Source organism: Orycteropus afer, unplaced genomic scaffold (genome assembly GCF_000298275.1).
Source record: "Orycteropus afer afer isolate SDZICR_OR568_19922 unplaced genomic scaffold, OryAfe1.0 scaffold00110, whole genome shotgun sequence".
In the NCBI taxonomy this organism is placed as follows: Eukaryota; Metazoa; Chordata; class Mammalia; order Tubulidentata; family Orycteropodidae; genus Orycteropus; species Orycteropus afer.
In genome coordinates, this window is record NW_006921697.1 from 666,291 (window position 1) to 685,353 (window position 19,063).

Below are 19,063 nucleotides of genomic sequence, written 5' to 3' on the forward strand. Positions count from 1 at the left end.
CTTCCTTGGTGATACTGCCTTGGAAACCCAAGGAGGGGTTGCTATGAGTCGGGTCTGACTCGACAGCACATGACAACAACATATATATATATGGTTACATATACTTATATACATACATATGCATGTCTGTGTTTTGTGTGCAAAACCAAGTGAAATGTTGAGAGAGAGAGATATATTAAAATTTTGCATTGTTTAGATCTTGGAACAATTGCATCAGAATCATCTGACTTGCTTATTAACTATCAGGTTACTGACATCTAACCCAGACCTTGTGTGTCAAACTGTTGGAATAGTCAATGAATCTGAATTTTTAACAAATCTCAGATGATTTTTAATGCACATTAAAATTTAGAAACCACTGGCATAAATATTTTATGGAAAAGATAACAGATAAAAAGCATGGTCTTAAAGTCCCTTTTAGATTACTTGTTTACTTTCTGTTTTCAGTTCTACACTTGTAGAAAAAAATGTTACAAAAAAGACCAGGTTTACTGGTTGGATAGAGACTGGTTGAACCTGAGACTATGGCCCTGAATCACCCTTCAGCCTTGGAATTAAACTCACTTCCAAGGTTTAACTCTCAGCCAAACAATAGACAAGCCTACAAGCTGAACAATTACCATAGGATAATGAACTCCTTAGAAAAATCAACCATGTGAGATCAGAAGGACAACATTTGCAGAGGGAGAAATGCAGGGAGTCAGGAATGCATAGGCAAGAGGGACACAGGGAAAGGGTAACCACAGGGAGGAAGTGAGAGGAGAGAGCTATTACAATGCAGGAAATATACACAAAATAAAATATGTATGAACTGCTGAATGAAAATGAACATACTTTAGAAAATTTCACTCAAATCATAATAAGTTAAAAGAATAAGAATAAGCTAAAATCAGCTGACTAATTTATGAAAAAGAAAGAAAATGTTATAACGTGTTGAACTCATTAATGAAGGAACCAGAATGGGGAGTGGGATGGAGGATTAACATCTATGAGTTATGATGTAAAGGTGAAGGAACTAAGGAAGCTGTACTTGGAGAGTGGCCTTTAAATGTCTGAAGGACTGATAACTGAGGAGGTCATGGATTTAGTAGGTTGTGTTGTCCTCAGAATGAGAAATGAGACCAAAGGACGGGAGCTATATGGAGATAAATTTGGGCACAAATAGAGGAAACTTTAATTACTGGAGTTGATCTACCTACAATGTCTACATTGTAATGAGGGAGTTTCTTGCATTTGGGTCTCAATAACCGAACTGACTATGTATCTCTGAGAGGCAGACAGACTCTTTATGAAGGAGATGGTTTAGGGTACATAAATTTGAAGACCCCTTTCAATCAAGAATATGTAGTAGCAAGTTAACTGTTTATTCTTTTCTTTTCCAGTCAAAGAGAAGAAGATGAAAAAAATAAGAATTCCGGCTTCAGATCAAGTGAGACTGGTTCAGCATCAGGAAAGGTTAGATATTTAGTAGGTTTTGCCATTAATGGCATTTCTATAAGTCAATGCTTGGCCATCAAAGATATGGAAAGAAAGTGTCGATGTGACCAATTAAGACCTTGCCCTTAGATGGTGAAAAAACATGGTTAATATGAATATCACTGGATGGCATGGACAGTTCATGTTTGGCTATGAACCAAGAGGTGGGCAGTTCAAATCCATCCAGCAATGCCATAGAAGAAAGGCCTGGCAATCTACTTCTGTCAGATTATAGCCATTGAAAACTATGGAGCAATTCTTCTCTGGCACATATAGGGTCACAATGAATAGGAATTGAATTGATGGCAATGAGTTTTAGTAGCTTCTTCAGGTTAGAAATCTAATGGCAAATGAACATAATCCATTCTAACATCCACAATTAACTTTTTTATATAGTAGTTTACTTAATTCTCTCAACTAAGGTTGGGCATTCCTACTTCCGTAGTGACACTGCCTCGGGAAACCCAAGGAGGGGTCGCTATGAGTCGGGGTGACTCGATGGCAAATAACAACAACAACAACTCAACTTGATAAATAATGCTTTTCAACCTCATTTGGTACATTGTAGAGATGATATTCAGCTAGTATATTAGTTTCCTATAGCTGCTATAACAAATTGCTGCAAATACAGTGGCTTAAAACTGTACACATTTATTATCTTACATATCTGGAGTTCAGAAGTCCTACATGAGTCTCAATGAGCTAAAATCAAGGTGTCAGCAGGGCTTCATTTCCTTATGGAGACTCTAGGAGAGAATACATTTTCATGCCTCTTCTATCTTCTAGAATTTGTGCACATTCCTTTGCCCATGGCCCCTTCCATCTTCAAAGCCAGCAATGATCAATCAAGTATTTCTCATTCTATATCACTCTGACACTAGCTTTTCTGCCTCCCTCTTTTGCTTATGGAGCCTCATGTTTACATTGGGCCCATATAGTCCAGGATAATCACATCTCAAGGTCAATTGATTAGCAAACTTAATTTCATCTTCAACTTTAATGTTTCTTTGCAATTAAGGTAACAAATTACAGGTTCAGGGATGGAAGGTGGACATCCTTAGGGGGCCGTTCTTCTGCCTATAGCAAACTCAAGTGATAGCTAATTTTTCTAATTCCCAAATTCAATAAAATACTATGTGAAAATAACATTTCCAATATATTATTCCCTTATTTTCAGGATATATGTGATGAGTTTAGAGGTCAAATGAAAAATGGAAAACTAATCTGTACTCGGGAGAGTGACCCTGTCCGGGGTCCAGATGGCAAGACACATGGCAATAAGTGTGCTATGTGTAAAGAAAAACTGTAAGTATTTCTTAATGGAGTTTTTTTTTTTTAATTATTTTATTTTATTTTTGTTGCTTTATTTTGTTGAAAATATACACAGCATAGCATACATTGATATGACAATTTCTACATGTCTAATTCAGTCACATTGACTACAATCTTTGAGTTGCACAACCATTCTTACCCTCCTTTTCCAAGTTCCTCCTCCATTAACATAAACCCAGTGCCCCCAAAGTTTCCTGTCTAATCCCGGGAGTTGTTGTTGCCAATTTAATCCCATAGAGATAGATCTCAAAAGAGCATAATTCTCAGGCAGACTTTTTTTTTTATGATTTCATGGTACATCCCAGTTAATTAAGGAATTCTGGTAGCACAATGTGTAAGTCATTTGACTGCTAACCAGAAGGTTGATGGTTTAAACCTGCCAGCCACTCTGAGGATGGAAGATGGGACAATCTACTTCTGTAAAGATTTACTGCCTTGGAAACCCAAAGGGGGTGGCTATGAGTTGGAATCAGCTTGATGGTAGTGAGTTGTATTTTTTTTTAAGTGGTGCAGTGCATAAGGCATTTGGCTGTTAACCAGAACATGTTTGTGCTTCTATTTTACCTCCTAGCTTTTTGTGTAGTGCCTAGGGACTTAAAAGCCATCCAAAGTACAACTATTAGTCTCTATTTGCTTGGAGCAACAGAGGAAGAAAGAGAGTCAGGAATAGGAAAAAGAAATAGAATGTGTAGCTAATCGCCTCCATGAATAACTGCCTCCTTTGACACAATACCAGAGCAGAATGGTGCCAAGGTACCGTTACTGAACATTTTGATCAAATATTCTGTAGAAAAATCTTGATCAAAAAGAGGGAAAATACAGAACAGAATATCCCATTCTATTGGAATCCAGACTTTTGGAGCCATGAAGACTGGATAAACCTCTGAAGCAATTGCCCTAAGTAATCTTTAAACCTCAAACTTTAATGGGTTTTATATTGGATATCTTAAAATACACTAATTATCACTCATCTGTTTGAGGAGTATATATTTTTTTAAGCAGATATTGTAGTAGTTAACAAGCTGTTTGTTTACTTTGGTTAAAAATGTTCTTTCTATCGTTTCTTCCAGGGAAAGGGAAGCAGCTGAGAAAAAGAAGAAAGAAGAGGAAAACATGAGAAAAACTGGTGAAAAGAGCAATGAAAATGAGGTAATGTATACTAAAAATCTTAATACCTGAATTTATTGGTTTAGTTGTGTGGTTTGTCCTTCAATGAATATTGGCACTCTGGTAGCATAGTGCCTAAGGCACTTGACTGCTAACCAGAAGGCTGGCAGTTCAAACCCACCAGCCACTCCTCAGAAGGAAGATGGGGCAATCTACTTCTGTAGTGGTACTGCCTCGGAAACCCAAAGAGGGGTTGCTGTGAGTCAGGTCCAACTCAACAGCACAAAAAAATGACAACAATAGCTCTGCTCCAGTCCTAGGATATAATGGTAAACAAGAAAGACTTGGCCAGATATCACAAATCAAATAGCATGCTATTTGATGCCCTAAGAGAAGAACTGATGCTTCTGGGTTGTGGTGGGGGTGGTGAAGAATACTGAAAGTACCATGGACTTGCAGAAGATCTAACAAATCTGTCCCAGAAGAAGTGTAGCTGGAATGTTTCTTCAAAGCAGGAATGCCCAGTCTTTGTCTTATCTACTTTGGTCATGTTGTCAGAAAGGGACCATTCCCTGGAAAAGGCTATATGCTTAGTAAAGTGGAGGGTCAACGAAAAAGGGGAAGACCCTTAACAAGATGGATTGGCACAATGACTGCAATGATGGGCTCAGGTATAGCAAGGATTGTGAGGCTGGCACAGGACAGGCAGGGCAGTGCTTTGTTCTGTTGTACATGGGGTTACTATGATTTGGAGCCAACTCGACAGCACCAAACAACAAGAAGATCAACTCTTACGCCATTACCAAACATTCATAGCATCAGTAACAATTTTCAAATTGTTTTATCCAGTGATTTCCTTTCTGACATTTTAAAACAAAAATCATAAAGCAAAGAGATGCCAAAAATAACAAAAATAAAGCAAGTATCATTGGAATTCAAGATAATAAAAACTTGACCCGGCAATTCACTGACATTGAGTGTTCAGTTTTGGGCTTTGTAAATAATATTCAGAGCTTCACTAAGAATATTACACAATATAATGTCTTCTAACCCAACTATGGACTCCAATTAATAGAGCAAAATTGTGAATTTCCTCTGGAAAGTTTTCTTTTCTGGCAGGCAATTTTTCTTTAGGCCTATACTGATTCAACATAATGAAACATTAATGGTTAATATTATTTTAAAAATATATCTTGGAAATTTCTAATGTGCATTTTGGTAAAGGAATAGCTTTGAGAAAGGATATTATTCTATTATTAAAAATATTTCTACTGGTCATGCACTTCATTAAAACTCTTGGTCAATTTTTAGTTTCAAAATATCTAATTTTCGAAACTTTAAATAGGAAAGTATACTCTCTAAACACATTTTATAAACACATTTTGGGAGCTCTGATAGCTTAGTGCCTAAGGCACTTGACTGCTAACCAGAAGGCTGGAGGTTCAAACCCACCAGCCACTCCTCAGAAGGAAAGTTGGGCAATCTACTTCTGTAGTGATACCACCTTGGAAACCCAAGGAGGGGTCTTTATGAGTTGGGTCCGACTCAATGGCACTTAATAACAACAACAACATAAGCACATTTTAAAAATGTGTTCTTTCTTTAGCAAAAAGAGAAGTAAGGTCATATCTACCCATATGAATTAAAATAAGCTTTAATAAGCACATGCATTATCAAAGTTAATATTCACTATAATCTATGCAGTGAGTGGTATTGTTCCAATTTTGCAGTTAGAAAAACTCAGACATTGACTATTCACAAATTATGAATAAGAGAGCCAGAAACTGAGCACTTAAACCAAATATTACAATACAGGCAGAAGTATGCTATATCATATTCATATATTTAAGTGGTATTGTGGGCACCTAGAAAAGAAAGTAATTCTGAAAACATCTGAAAATGATGCTTATGAGAAATTCAATACCTTGGCCAGGTATTCAATTCTAAAGTAATTTTAAAATACCATAGATAAAAGTAGATCTAGGATTGCTCACAATTTATGGATAACTATAATCAAGATTACTGAAATATATTCTAAGACTGTATTTCCATATTTATATTTGGGCTTAAGAAAAAAAAAAAAAAAAGCTGAAGACAGATGTCTACAGATCTCCAATGCTTTCAGTAGAGATCAGATCCTGTGAGCTCAGTGCTCAGTTCCATTGGCTTCTTTTTAAGATCTCTGTTCTTTAGTGAACAAAAAAGTCAGCTCTATAATGTTACAAGAGAGCTCTGATGTCATAGTGCCTAAGGCATTTGACCGCTAACTAGAAGGCTGGCAGTTTTCTAACTCATTCCAGAGTTTTTGAATTTGACCCTGTATGTGTAGAGTAATAAATTTAGTTCCAAGGAGAGAGGTTTGGGACTCAGCTTAATATAAAACTGTCTAAAAATAGAATGGGTTGTCTTAAGTGGTTGTGAAATTCCACCGGCACAACACAGTCATTGAAAAGGAGGCTATGGACAGAATTCAAACATCTTAGTAAGAGGTTGAGGGAGATCTGGTGGCTCAGTGCCTAAGGCATTGGACTGCTAACCAGAAGGATGGCAGTTCAAACCCACCAGCCACTTCTCAGAAGGAAGATGGAAGAATCTACTTCCGTAGTGTTTACTGCCTTGGAAACCCAAGGCAGGGTTGCTATGAGTCGGATCTGACTCAACAGCAGTGAGTTTGGTTTTTTGGTTTGGAGTAAGAGGTTAAGTGAAAACCAAAAACCATTGCCATTAAATCTATTCCAACTACTGTCTTTAAAACACAGTTCATCACTGAACTTTTATTCACTCTAGTTTTTTTTCCCCCTTCAAATGCTACAAGCTCATATCTAACCAATCAATTGTGTTTTTAAGTTTTAAAAATCAAACTATGGTAATAACTTCTTTTTTGCTTATATTGCCAGGATCTGTGTCAAGAATTCCGCAACCTGCTGAGAGGGGGAAAACTTATCTGCACCAGAGAAAATGACCCTGTTCGAGGACCGTACGGCAAGACGCATGTCAACAAATGTGCTATGTGTCAGAGCATCTTGTACGTGAAGAGTTTTTTTGACCAATTTGATGTAATGTGCCCATTTGTCAGAAAATAACTTTAAATTACTTTAAAACCTAAGACTTTTGATATCACACATTAAAAATATAGTAAAAGATCCTCACTTTTGCAAGGACAGTAAGTGTTTCCAAAGCACTTTCACAAGAAACTTTAGTTTTGATGATGAGAGGCACTTGGAGCCACTGAGGTAGGAAAGACAGCTATTGTATAGTTGTGAAATCATTGACATACCTGAGTAAAACTCAGCTCATTTTGCAGAGCTTCAGTTCCCATATACAATACCTACATTATATATGTGGTCGCTGTTAGCTGCTGTTGAGTTGCCTCCAACTCATGGCAAACCCATGTACAACAGAATGAAATATTACCTGGTCCTATGTCATCTTCATGATTGTTGTCATTTTTTAATCCAGTTAGACAATATTCTCTTCCGAGCCATAAGATTTTCATTTTGGAAATATATTGCCATGTCTTTCTTCCTACTCTGTCTTAGCCTGGCAGTTCTGTTGAAATCTGTCCATCATGGGTGACTCTGCTGCTGTTTGAAATATTGTTGGCATAATTTCCAGTATCATAGCTACATACAAGTCGCTACATTATGACAAAATGACAGACTGGCTATGGACATTATAGATAGGTATAAAATAAAAGCAACAACATACAATTTTTGTGGAGATTCAAGGAGGTAATATTTGTAAAAGTGTTTATGAATTTCAAAACATTATAACTATATAAGGAACAATCAAACTAATTTAATAACTAAATGAAAACTAAGGCAAGTTTCTACATGACAGCTATTAATGTATTCAATTCAGGAAAAAATAGGCTTTAGGATTATATGATTCTGGATCATTGCTGATTAACTGAGTTTATAAAAGTTGATAGCATTATTAAGAAACAAAGAAACAAACTCACTGCCTTCAAGTTGATTCAACTCATAGTGACCCTGCCTTGGGTTTCCGAGGTGGTATCTCTACAGAAGTAGATTGCCCAATCTTCCTCCCAAGGGGTGGCTGGTGGATGTGAACCACGAGCCTTCTGGTCATCAGTTGAATGCCTTAGGCACTATTATTACATACATGAAATTTTCAACAATCAGAATTGATTGAGGAAAATATATTTTTTGGATTTTTGAGAAAATAATGTTGGATTCCTAATGTTAATATTGGACAAATGCTTGGTTAATACAATTAAAAATTAATAAAATACAATTGAAAAAAAAGAAAAATTCCCCTACTCTTCTTCATTCTGCAGTGAGCGAGAGGCTAATGAAAGAAAAAAGAATGATGAAGAAAAATCAAATGCTAAACCCTCAAATGACTCAAAGGTATTTCTTGAAAGATATTAAAATAACTCTTTTCCTTTTTACCTGAGAATCTTGCATTCTCTACTTTTTGAATAATAAAAGTGCTAACCTTTTACTTCAAAGAAAATTTTTTTTTTTTTTCTGGTGTTGGAGTCTGATACTTTTATTGATTTTGTAGAGATTCTCCAAGAGTGTGTAAATTATTACTTCAGACTCTCCTCTTTGAAAAAATAAATAAATAAAATAATGTAGATTAAAAGATGTTCAGTGAAATTCTTCACCGTTCCGTTGCCTGCATACTTTTGAGATTTTAAGTGTGAAATGAGGCTTTGGATTACTAGTAGATGTTGATTTTATTAACTCACGCAGTATCAATTAATCTGAAGCCTTCCCTTTAGCTTCTTTCCTTGCTATCTTTTTTCTGTTTTCTCCAGAATCATTGAATCAGTAGTGTGCAACCATGATGCTGACTTTTCTCTTTGCTTTTGATTGAAATCTTCATTCAATCTGTTAATAGTGATAATTGCAGTTGCAGAGTCAGATTTCTGTGAGATTGTCCTTTTTGTGGTCAAGAGCACATCTCCAGTGGGAAATGGGGAAAAGGAAGGATGGAAAGAAGGGGAGAGGGAAACAAGAAGGTCTATCAAGTACCCTTTTATGTTTCCCCTACATTTCCAGGACCAGTGTGCCGAGGTTCCGAATGAAGCAGAAAATGGAAAGCTTAGACAGTCTGGGCGTCCCTTGGCCTCCCTTGCCAGGAGAAGTGCAGTGAGTCTGAGTTCTAGGCCAAGAAATGACTGCTTACAACCAAGTTTGAGAAAATCTGCAAGTCAAGAAGGGCAAAAGCCATGTTAACTTCCCTTTTCCCATTTTTTAGGATGAGTGCGGTAACTTTCGGGAGTATGTTAGGAATGAGCAGCTCATCTGCACTAGAGAGAATGACCCCGTGCGTGATGCTGATGGAAAATTCTACAAAAACAAGTGCTTCATGTGCAGAGCTCTCTTGTGAGTAAAAGGTTTCTTCTCCCCCTTCAGATAGCCAAGAGTCTGCATTTCTAGGAACTTCTGATTTTAAAAATATGTGGACTCATGAATCCACAGGGACTTTGAAATATGTCTTTAGATTCAAGGTCTTTATGTTGAGAACCCTGATATAGCGTAAAGAGCACCTGAACTTGGAGACAGGAAATATGACTATAAATTCTCAATATGATACTTACTAGTTGTGTCACTTAAAACAACAACAAAGACCCTTTAACTTTTAGTATTACAGTGATAAAAATTTATCCCAATTTCTGTTCTGCAACTATACTGGTCATAAGACTCAACAAAAAAATATATATGTGTGTGTGTGCGCATGCGCGTGCATGTGTGTGTGTGTGTGTGTGTGTTTATACTCCAAAACACATTAAATCAGAATCTCCAGGGCTAATGAATCTATTTTTTTAGAGAGACCTCAGGCTATTTTGACAAGCACCAGATCTGAGGACAAATGGACATGATAGATAATGATTAATGATGAAGATGATGATGGCGGCAGTGGTGGTGGTGGTGATGATGTTTGTCATAAACACAATTACCTAGGTTTTGTAATATGTTCTCTGAAGAAAGAATTCATATTATTCTCTTCAGGTTCTAGAAAAACCAAAGCTTAGGGAGTTTAGGATGTTAAGTCTAACGTGATTAAATGATGAGATTTCTAAATAAACTCCCAATTATGTATTTTTCTTAATATATGGATGGCTCTGGTCATTCTGATGGAATGTTTTATGGTCCTATTATGTTTTATTGATATCACTTATCTTTCTACAGGCATAAGTAGATTATTCTTGTGAATATCATTTAAGATTATTTTTTGTTTCCTTCTTTAGTCAAAAAGAAGCTTTGGAAAAGGCAAGAATTTTGGAAAAGCCAACTCACATTAGAGCTTCTGAAGAAGAAGACAGCCTAAATTCCCCCAATTCTCTGGTAAGAATGACATTTAAAAGAAACAACAAAACAAAAAAACAGAGAGAGAGAGAGAGAGAGAGAGAGAGAGAGAGAGAGAGGAAAGTATTTTCTGTAGATTTTTATTTCTATTATAAGCCAAATTGGTTAATATTGTTGTTCAGCTATTCTATATCTTGATATTTTTAGCCTATTCTATCAACTACTGAAAAAGCTATGTTAAAATTTCCAATTATGTTTGTGAATTTGCCTATTTTTTCCTATCAATTTTTCTTTATGTATTTTTAAAATTTGTATTGAGATGAAATTCAATTCAATTCAATTAGCCATTTTAAAGTGAACAATACAGTGTCATTTAGTACATTCACAATGTTGTGCAACCATTACCTCTAGTTCTGAAGCATCATATCCATAAAGAATTTACTTACTCCCCATTACTTCCTAGCCCAACCACTGACAACCACCAATCTACATTTCATTTGTATTGGATTTATTCTACTGGATATTTCATGAAGTGTATTGGTGGTGCGATGATTAAAGGCCAGGCTGCTAATCAAAAGGTCATCGGTTTGAACCCACTACCTGCTCCGTGGGAGAATGATGCTTCCACAGAGATTGAAAAAAATAAAAAATAATAACAACTCACTGCCATTGAGTTGATTATGACTCATAGTGACCCCAATTGAATTTCCAAGACTATAAATCTTTATGTAGGCAGATTGCCCCATCTTTCTTCCTTGGAGTGGCTGGTGGGTTTGAACCACTGACCTTTTGTTTAGCAGCAAAATGCCTTAACTACTGTACCACTAGAGCTGTAAATCCTATGGGGAAGTTCTGCTCTGTCCTGTAGGGTCTATGAGAGTTGGAATTGACTTGGCAGCAAAGGGTTTGGTTTGGTTTTAGATATTTCGTATAAATGGAGCTATATAATATGTGACCCTGTGTGACTGGTTGTTTTCACTTAGTATAGTGTTTTTGACAGTCATTCATGTGATACCATGTATCAGTATTTCATTTCTTTTTAAAGCTGAATAGTCTGTTGTATGTACATACCACAATTTGCAAATCTATGCATTAATTGATCAACATTGAAGTTGTTTCCAACTTTTAGCAATTGGGAGTAGTGGTTCTATGAACATTTATTCAAATGTGACTGTGGAAATAAACAGTTTTTCTGAAATCAATTCCTTGCCTTGAGTGCTATTGAATAAGTCTGCTTTATTTTCCGCTTGCTCAGTGTTCTGATATGTTCAAGCAGTACCAAGTACTGCCCAGGACTCATTGTTGTTAGGTACCTTCGAGTTGGTTCCAACTCATAGCAACCCTATACACAACAGAATGAAACACCGTCTGGTCCTACAGCATCCTTACAATATTTGCTATGCTTGAGCCCATCATTGCAGCCAGTTTGTCAATCTATTTCATTGAGAGTCTTCCCCTTTTCCCCTCTACTTTACCAAGCATGTTGTCTTTCTCCAAGGACTGGTCTATTCTAACAAAATGACCGAAGTACATGAAACAAAGTCTGGCCATTCTTGGTTCTAAGAAGCATTCTGGCTGTATTTCTTCTGAGATACAAGTTGGAAGTATGAATGTGGAAATAAGTCTTCATTATTTTTTGCTTATTCAGGATTCAAATATGTGCCAACACTACCGAGTATTGCCCAGGATTGGTTACCTCTGCCCAAAGAATTTAGAGCCTGTCTGTGGTGATGATGGTCAGACATACAACAATCCCTGCATGCTCTGTCATGAAAACCTGTAAGTACACAATTCACACCAGCATATCTTGTCCATAGTTTTACCCCACAGCAGTACCCTGATATCAACTTGATGTGTGTCACAAGTAATTTATTAATCACAGCAGTTAAGAGTTCCAAATTTATCAATGAACTTGCTTATACATAAAATAGAGAAGGATTAGGGTCATCCCTTTAATAAGTTGCTAGCCTACATTGTTTTATGCTTCACTGAGTGGATTAGAAAGAAAAGAATGGTAGGGCTACAACAAATTACATAACTTCTTCATAAGCCTGTATACATTCAAAGGACTGTGAACTTCATCTGTCCTGTTTGTAGCAGAGAAAAAAAAAAAAAAAGTTGAGAACCAGTTCTATGTATGGTCAGCATAGCCTATAAAAACTAGTGTGCCCTAGGACTATGTAGTAGCCACTGATTGCACACTCTTGAAGACTTTTGCTTGGAAGAGAAAGTAGTATCATTCCAAAGACAAAGCAAACTGGAACAAATGGTCAGTCTGGTGCCTGTGCTCAGATTTATTACTATCTGTGCAACAGTGTACATATTAGTTCATCATTGTGAACCTCAGTTTCTTCATCTGTAAAGCAGACACAGTTCTCTCAACCAGCTGACTTCACTGAGGTATTAAGAAAGATTGCTAGATATGAAAAGTATTCTATTTTTACCTTAGGTTAAGTAAGAAAGATTCATTTTAACACTTTCATTTTTGGTGGTAGCTTTGTTTTTGTTTTTCTGCTCAAATGATATCATAATTTGGAAATTTTTTTTTTCACCTCTGCACACATGCCTCACTCCTTCTACCCCCTGTCTGTCCAGCTTTAAATGAGATGGTGGCAAATCTTGACTTTTCCACCCCACCCCACCTCAAGTTACATTGAAGACCTGGACTTCTTGGGAAACAGTAAATGGAGTAGATAGGATACTCTGATATCCTGCTCTGAAATCCTGCAAAAATATTTGAATACACATTTATTTCCTTTATAATTAAGCTTTTATATACTTAAAGGACTAAAATATAAATATGAGTGCTTTATACATTCTCATATATGTAGGTATGGTAAAACAAAAAATGCAACCACTGCCGTGGAGTTGGATCTGACTCATAGCGACCCCTCCTTGGGATTCTCAGGTGGTATCACTACAGAAGTAGATTGCCCAACCTTCCTTCCGGGAAGTGATTGGTGGGTTTGAACCACCAGCCTTCTGGTCAGCAGTCAAGTGCCTTAGGCACTATGCTGCCAGAGCCTCCCATAGGTATGATATATTCACTCTTCCACTAAAGCTTTATAATCTACTATAGAATAAATACCATCTTCTTTGTGCATATGATACCTGATGCTCACACAGTCCAAGAAATTTGTTCAAAGCTAGGGTGTATATCAATTCGAATTTTAACCTTGTTAATCTGGGTCTAAATACACTTTTGTTGTTTCCTCCCTATACTAGTTATATCCAAGTCAGTAGTTCCAAGTATTTGGGAACCAAAGTTTCTTCTGAAAGTATAAAGTAAACTACCTCTTTCCAGAAAAGTCATAAAAAAAAAAAAAAGTAACACTAACAATTTACATGCATAATATTTGTGGGTTCATGAAATAATTGAAATCCATCCATGGATCTTATAGAGTTTGAAAAATTAATACATCTTTGTTTAAGGAATAAGTAAAGCCTCACAGGAATTCAATCACTATATATGTCTTATCTTCAGCTCAAATAACCTTCCACTTTTCTTTTTTGTAAATGTGGGGCCTAAATTATCTATTTTTAAGCTTTCCACTATATAAATCCATAACACGTGATTTTCTACTCAAAGGAATTTTAGATTACAAAACTCAAATTGTTGTTATGTGCCCTCGCATCATACCCAACTCATAGCGACCCCTCCTTGGGTTGCCAAGGCAGTATCACTACAGAAGTAGATTGCCCAACTTTCCTTCCAAGGAGTGGCTGGCAGGTTTGAACCAGCAACCTTCTGGTTAGCAGTCAAGTGCCTTAGGCACTACACTATCAAAGCTCCTAAAACTGAAATTATCAAAATATTAATAAAGAATGCCTCAGAATAGTTGTTTGACTAATGGAACTGCGAGTAAATAATATGGAGAAGAGGATATTTAGGCTATCCTAGGTAAGAAGGGATAGATTAGTTTGTGTGGTCTTAAAGAGGAAGTTATGGGAAAACAATTACAACTTGAGCAATGTCCAGAGATAAAATGGGTTGCCTTGCTAGATGATGACTTCCCTGTCACCAGAGGAAAACAAGTAAAAAGAGGCTAGATTCTTAATATATATTTTTTTAAGATAGAAGCATTAACATTCATACCCTCCAATATCCTTTCGAATTTTAAGATTCAGATTGTAAGATTGTCTCTTGTTATCTTTTATATTCCTCAAGGCACATTATAGTTAATAAAGTGAAACTTCTCTCTGAGACTCCATTTCCTCATCTACAAAACAATGGCTTTTGGACTTGATTATCCTTAAATTTATTTCTAGCATAAAATAATTCTATAAGAATGCAAGTGAATAAAATGTGACACAACATCTCTGGGGCTAGGAAACAACCAAAAAAACCAAACTCACTGCCATGGAGTCAGATCTGACCTGCAGTTAAATCAAAAGAGTCTAAACCTGCATAATGCCTCTTCAACAATGGCTCCATGCAGATCTAGGCTCTACTCCTAATTTCGGTTCTTGTCTGTCACCCAAAATCTACCCACACTGCTGCTTAGTGTTTTCCAAGTGTATGCATTCTCATTTTTAATGATTGCTCTGCTCTGTTTTAGGATACAGCAAACTAATATACACATACGTAGTATAGGGAGGTGTGAGGAGAGCAACACACCAGAATCAACACCTCTCAGCATGCCGACACCTGTAAGTACATTGAAGTCCATCATTATTATGTTAGAATACAACATAAAGTTAGAATATAACATAATCCTGCTGCTGTTACATTACACTGGGTAACAAATATTTTTTCTGGTCAGGAAAGTGATACAGGTCAGTGATTCCAGAACTGGTCATAGTTTCGTGTTGAATATAATTGAGTAATTGGTGAAATATGTGGGAATACCAACATAGCCACTAACATTTAAAAAAGTGTTTCTCATTTACTGAGCTCATAAATGGATATTTTACAATATCTCTAATACTCTTGCAGGGTAGATTTCAGTATCTATGATCTACAATAAAAGGATAAGACAGAGATAAAGAGAGGTCAGATAGTAAGTGACAAGAGTTGGTAAACTCTTTCAACATGGGAAGTTTGCTTATTGCATTGAAATATCTAATGGATGTTTTAACACACATTAATTAGTTTGACATTGTTCTTGGTTGTGTATCTGAGGAATTTCTTCCTTAAACAGTAATGTAGAAAAAAAATTGAAATTTTCAAATAAAATAAAATTACTTTTTTCGTGTGTATGTACATGATCAAATATATCTGGGTTCAAAAATCTAATTTTTGATGTTGTTCAGATATGAGATCTTTGGTAAGTCACTTAAATATTCTTATCACTAAAGACCTCACTGATCTATTTTAAATACTCAATAAGCACTGCATTTTAAGCATTTAGCAGAGTGTCTGACAGATTAATGTCATCTTTATTGTCACTATTATTATTATCCCAAAGAGACAAAAGTATGAACTTACAGAAACAGAAGAAACCCAAGTATGAAATTATAGAAACAGATCTGGAGCAGTGTGTTCACTGTTAGTGAAAAGTCTTAAAGATCATTTTAGAGAGTATAGTATGACTACAGTGAACTTATTATTAGGTGACTGACCACTTTTACTCATTCATTGATCTAGCAGTTTCCCAAAGTGAAGAATGTGAACTGGATGTCTAAGTTTCTTTTCAGGACTGACATACCTTAATATTGTGTAATTGTTTTTTTTCACAACTGTCTTTATTCCATTCCATGGCCACAAGAAAATTTAGCAATAATGAAATTGGAGCCATTTTACCAGATTTGGTGATCTTAGTTAAGTGCACTGGATTAGACCATAAACAAAGATGTGGTTAGAAAGTCTTTATAAGAGGAATTGAGAAAACACAAGCTATTAGCTATGGTGTTTCTGGTTTCACACTAGCAACTGAAAGCTAGGGTAAAGTAAACAGAATACTGGATGAAATCAGAAGACTTCCATTTTTTTCTTAGGTAGGTTTAACAAATTATTTATTTTTTCTGGATCTTTATATATTCATAAAATGAAGGAGTTTACACTTGTGTTCTAGACCTCATATTGTGTCTGCTATGCTATTTACTATGAACCTCACTGGTTTGATCCCTATTTTATTGGCAGATTATACTGTCCAGCATAAACACACCTAGTTTCATACATCTCAGAACATGGAAAAAAGATCCATGGCCTGAAGAATTCTATAGCCCACACCTTGGACTATACCTTGCTGTAATCCTCCTGCTGTTAGGCATCTTGACAAAAAAATGACTTTATGAGTAACTTGCCACAGAGTCATACAGATACCAAAGCAAACCCACTGCCATCAAGTCAATTCTAACTTATATTGATCCTTTAGGACAGAGTAGAACTGACTGAAAACGACTGATAGGGTTTCAATTGTTGTAAAGCTTCACAGAAGCAGACAGCCTCATCTTTCTCCTGCAGAATGGCTGATAGGTTCAAATCACTGACCTTTTGGTTAACAGTCAAAATACCTTAACCACTACATCATCAGAGGTCTTATACAAATAAGATGTAGTTATTCAAATAATGAGGAATCTTTCCAAGTTTTAGCATGAAGATTTTTGTAAGAGACTTCATCATCACTTTTGGGTGTTTTCCCTCAACTAGAGTTGCATAACAGACACTACTAATGACAAGAATTATTTGTGATTGTTACTTGTGTAACAAATCATTAGAATAAGGTATAACCTGGGCATAGAAACAATGTGTGAAATTTCAATTCCCTTTGTATGATTCAGTGATGTCCTCTTGAGTATAGGTGATACAGGTGGGTTATGCCACAGCCTAGCTTTGATAACTTTTCTTAACTGAGTACCCTGAAGTTTAGAAACGGTTGCCTGAAATTTTTTACTAAGTTGAAGATTCTAAAAGAGTCTGTAATTCCAAGAATGGAATAAAAGGAAAGGCAGTCACAATTTTCCTGGAAAAGTAGGCTAAGAATCCTGGAACTCATTCTTTTGCTTAATATTTAGCAGTACTTTCTATTATACAACCACTATTACACAATAACTACTAAGATTCATGTGGCTCTTTTGAGTTTTATGCACATTTTCTTATTGTGTGTTCACAATAGTAGTGTGAGTAGAGATCAAGGAAGGAATCATTGTCTTCTTCATTGGAAAAACAATAAGCTTGGAGGAAATTGTGTGGTTTACCAGAGTTATGTAGTATAAGTTTTGGGTTCAATGTAGATCTTCTGAGTTTATTTCTTTTGCTCTTCCATTATCCTTTAGTTTCCAAGAGTTTCTGGAAACTTGGTACTCTAAAGAAGGTATTATATAAACTGAAAGAAGATTTTCTATGTAGGAAACAAATTGTCATATAAGGAAAATATCAATATTATTTTATAAGACAAATAAATTTTTTATAACAAAGATTGTCACGGATTCAGCAAGAGAATAGCTTGCCACTTTCCCACCAAAGGAAACACCAAAATTTTGATGTGAGGACAGAAAATAGGTGTATGAGTTTAAAATGAAGACAACTGTTCATTCTCCTCATAGGACTATCCGCTTCTTGAGGTCCTCTTCCCAACTTTTAAAAATATATATTTAATAATGATTTCAACAATATGTGAATATGTGAATGAGTCAGGCAAATAAGACAGGTGATTATATTCTAATGGTATAAATATATAATAGAAGAAATATAATAGTAGAGGAACTGCATTCAAATCAATACTTAATATGAAACTGTGACAAATAATGAAACTTCCTTGAAACTCAATTTCCTCCTCTCTGAACTAATGTAATGACTTGGCTATTGAAAGAGTCTCAAGTAATCAAGGGCAGAGTTACGCCATACTAATTTGTGTATCCACTGCAACAGTGAAATGCTATTTAGCAATACTTTCTATTCAACAACCAGTACATACTAAGTATAATTGCACAGCTCATATCTCTTCATTGTTCCTAAGTTTCTAACATCTAACCTACTCATCTTCTTTTCTAGGCCAAATGGTGAGAGAATTGGTGAAAGCCATGAGGGGAAATGTATACCCCAATTCTGAATTGCCTACCTTCACAGTCTGTATATATAAAAAATGCTTCTGAAGCTCATCTTATTTACTATAGAAAAAAAAGCAAAAAAAAATAAAAAATAAAAAATAACACCAAGCTGTTGGGGGAATGGACTTACTGATTTCCAGTCTTTTCCATCTCTTACCTCCTGGACTGTGATTGGAGGGCACATCTGCATCCCATCTGCATTCCAGAAACCTCCTGATCACAACATTTTCTGTCCAACTGCTTGTTCAATAAAAGTAAACTCAGCAGAACACTGTTTCTGGGATTTCTTTGTCATGGCCTGCATAACAGGAAAATTGTTTTAATGGATGCTGGATAAACTTGATACTTTTGTCTTGAAAGTCTACCAGTAGACAGAAAAGGTCTACATTGTTCAGATGAAAAGTGCTGTCATATGTTGGAAAGAAGTGTCTAGAAGAGAGATGGGGAGACCTGAGCTCCCAGATAGCTAATAGCTGTATAAAGCCAAATGAATTATAAATCAACCTCACTTCCACAACCCATTATCATACCAGCTCCCCCACCTAGCTTCTGTATTTCCCTATGAATAGCAAAACTGTCTCTCAGTTACATAGATTCCATCCAAAGATTCAAATGAATAATTTCTCATATCCAATCATATTACCTTTTTTATAATTTCTTATATCTCTGCCTTGTACCCACAGTCTGGGGAAGACTAAGGAAATGAGAGTCACCAGTGTGTGCAAGTCTACAGCAGTACTGTCCAACTCAAATATTATGAGAGCCACATATGCAATTATAAATTTTCTAATAACTACATTATATAAAATAAAAGGGAGCTCTGGTAGCATAGTGGCTAAGGCACTTGACTGCTAACCAGAAGGCTGGCGGTTCAA

The 19,063-nt window shown here is 36.0% G+C and overlaps 1 protein-coding gene across 1 annotated transcript in view; it reads left to right on the forward strand.

Moving 5' to 3' along the window:
* Positions 1–15,821, forward strand: part of SPINK5 (serine peptidase inhibitor Kazal type 5) — a 106,460-nt gene extending 90,639 nt beyond the window's left edge. Inside the window, exons 21-31 of the mRNA XM_007943647.1 lie at positions 1,383–1,455; positions 2,654–2,781; positions 3,879–3,957; positions 6,813–6,940; positions 8,216–8,288; positions 8,946–9,035; positions 9,145–9,272; positions 10,139–10,235; positions 11,845–11,975; positions 14,756–14,846; positions 15,750–15,821. Coding sequence (XP_007941838.1) covers positions 1,383–1,455; positions 2,654–2,781; positions 3,879–3,957; positions 6,813–6,940; positions 8,216–8,288; positions 8,946–9,035; positions 9,145–9,272; positions 10,139–10,235; positions 11,845–11,975; positions 14,756–14,846; positions 15,750–15,821 — 1,090 coding nt within the window. The remainder of the gene's footprint in view (positions 1–1,382; positions 1,456–2,653; positions 2,782–3,878; positions 3,958–6,812; positions 6,941–8,215; positions 8,289–8,945; positions 9,036–9,144; positions 9,273–10,138; positions 10,236–11,844; positions 11,976–14,755; positions 14,847–15,749) is intronic.
* Positions 15,822–19,063: the final 3,242 nt, after the last annotated feature.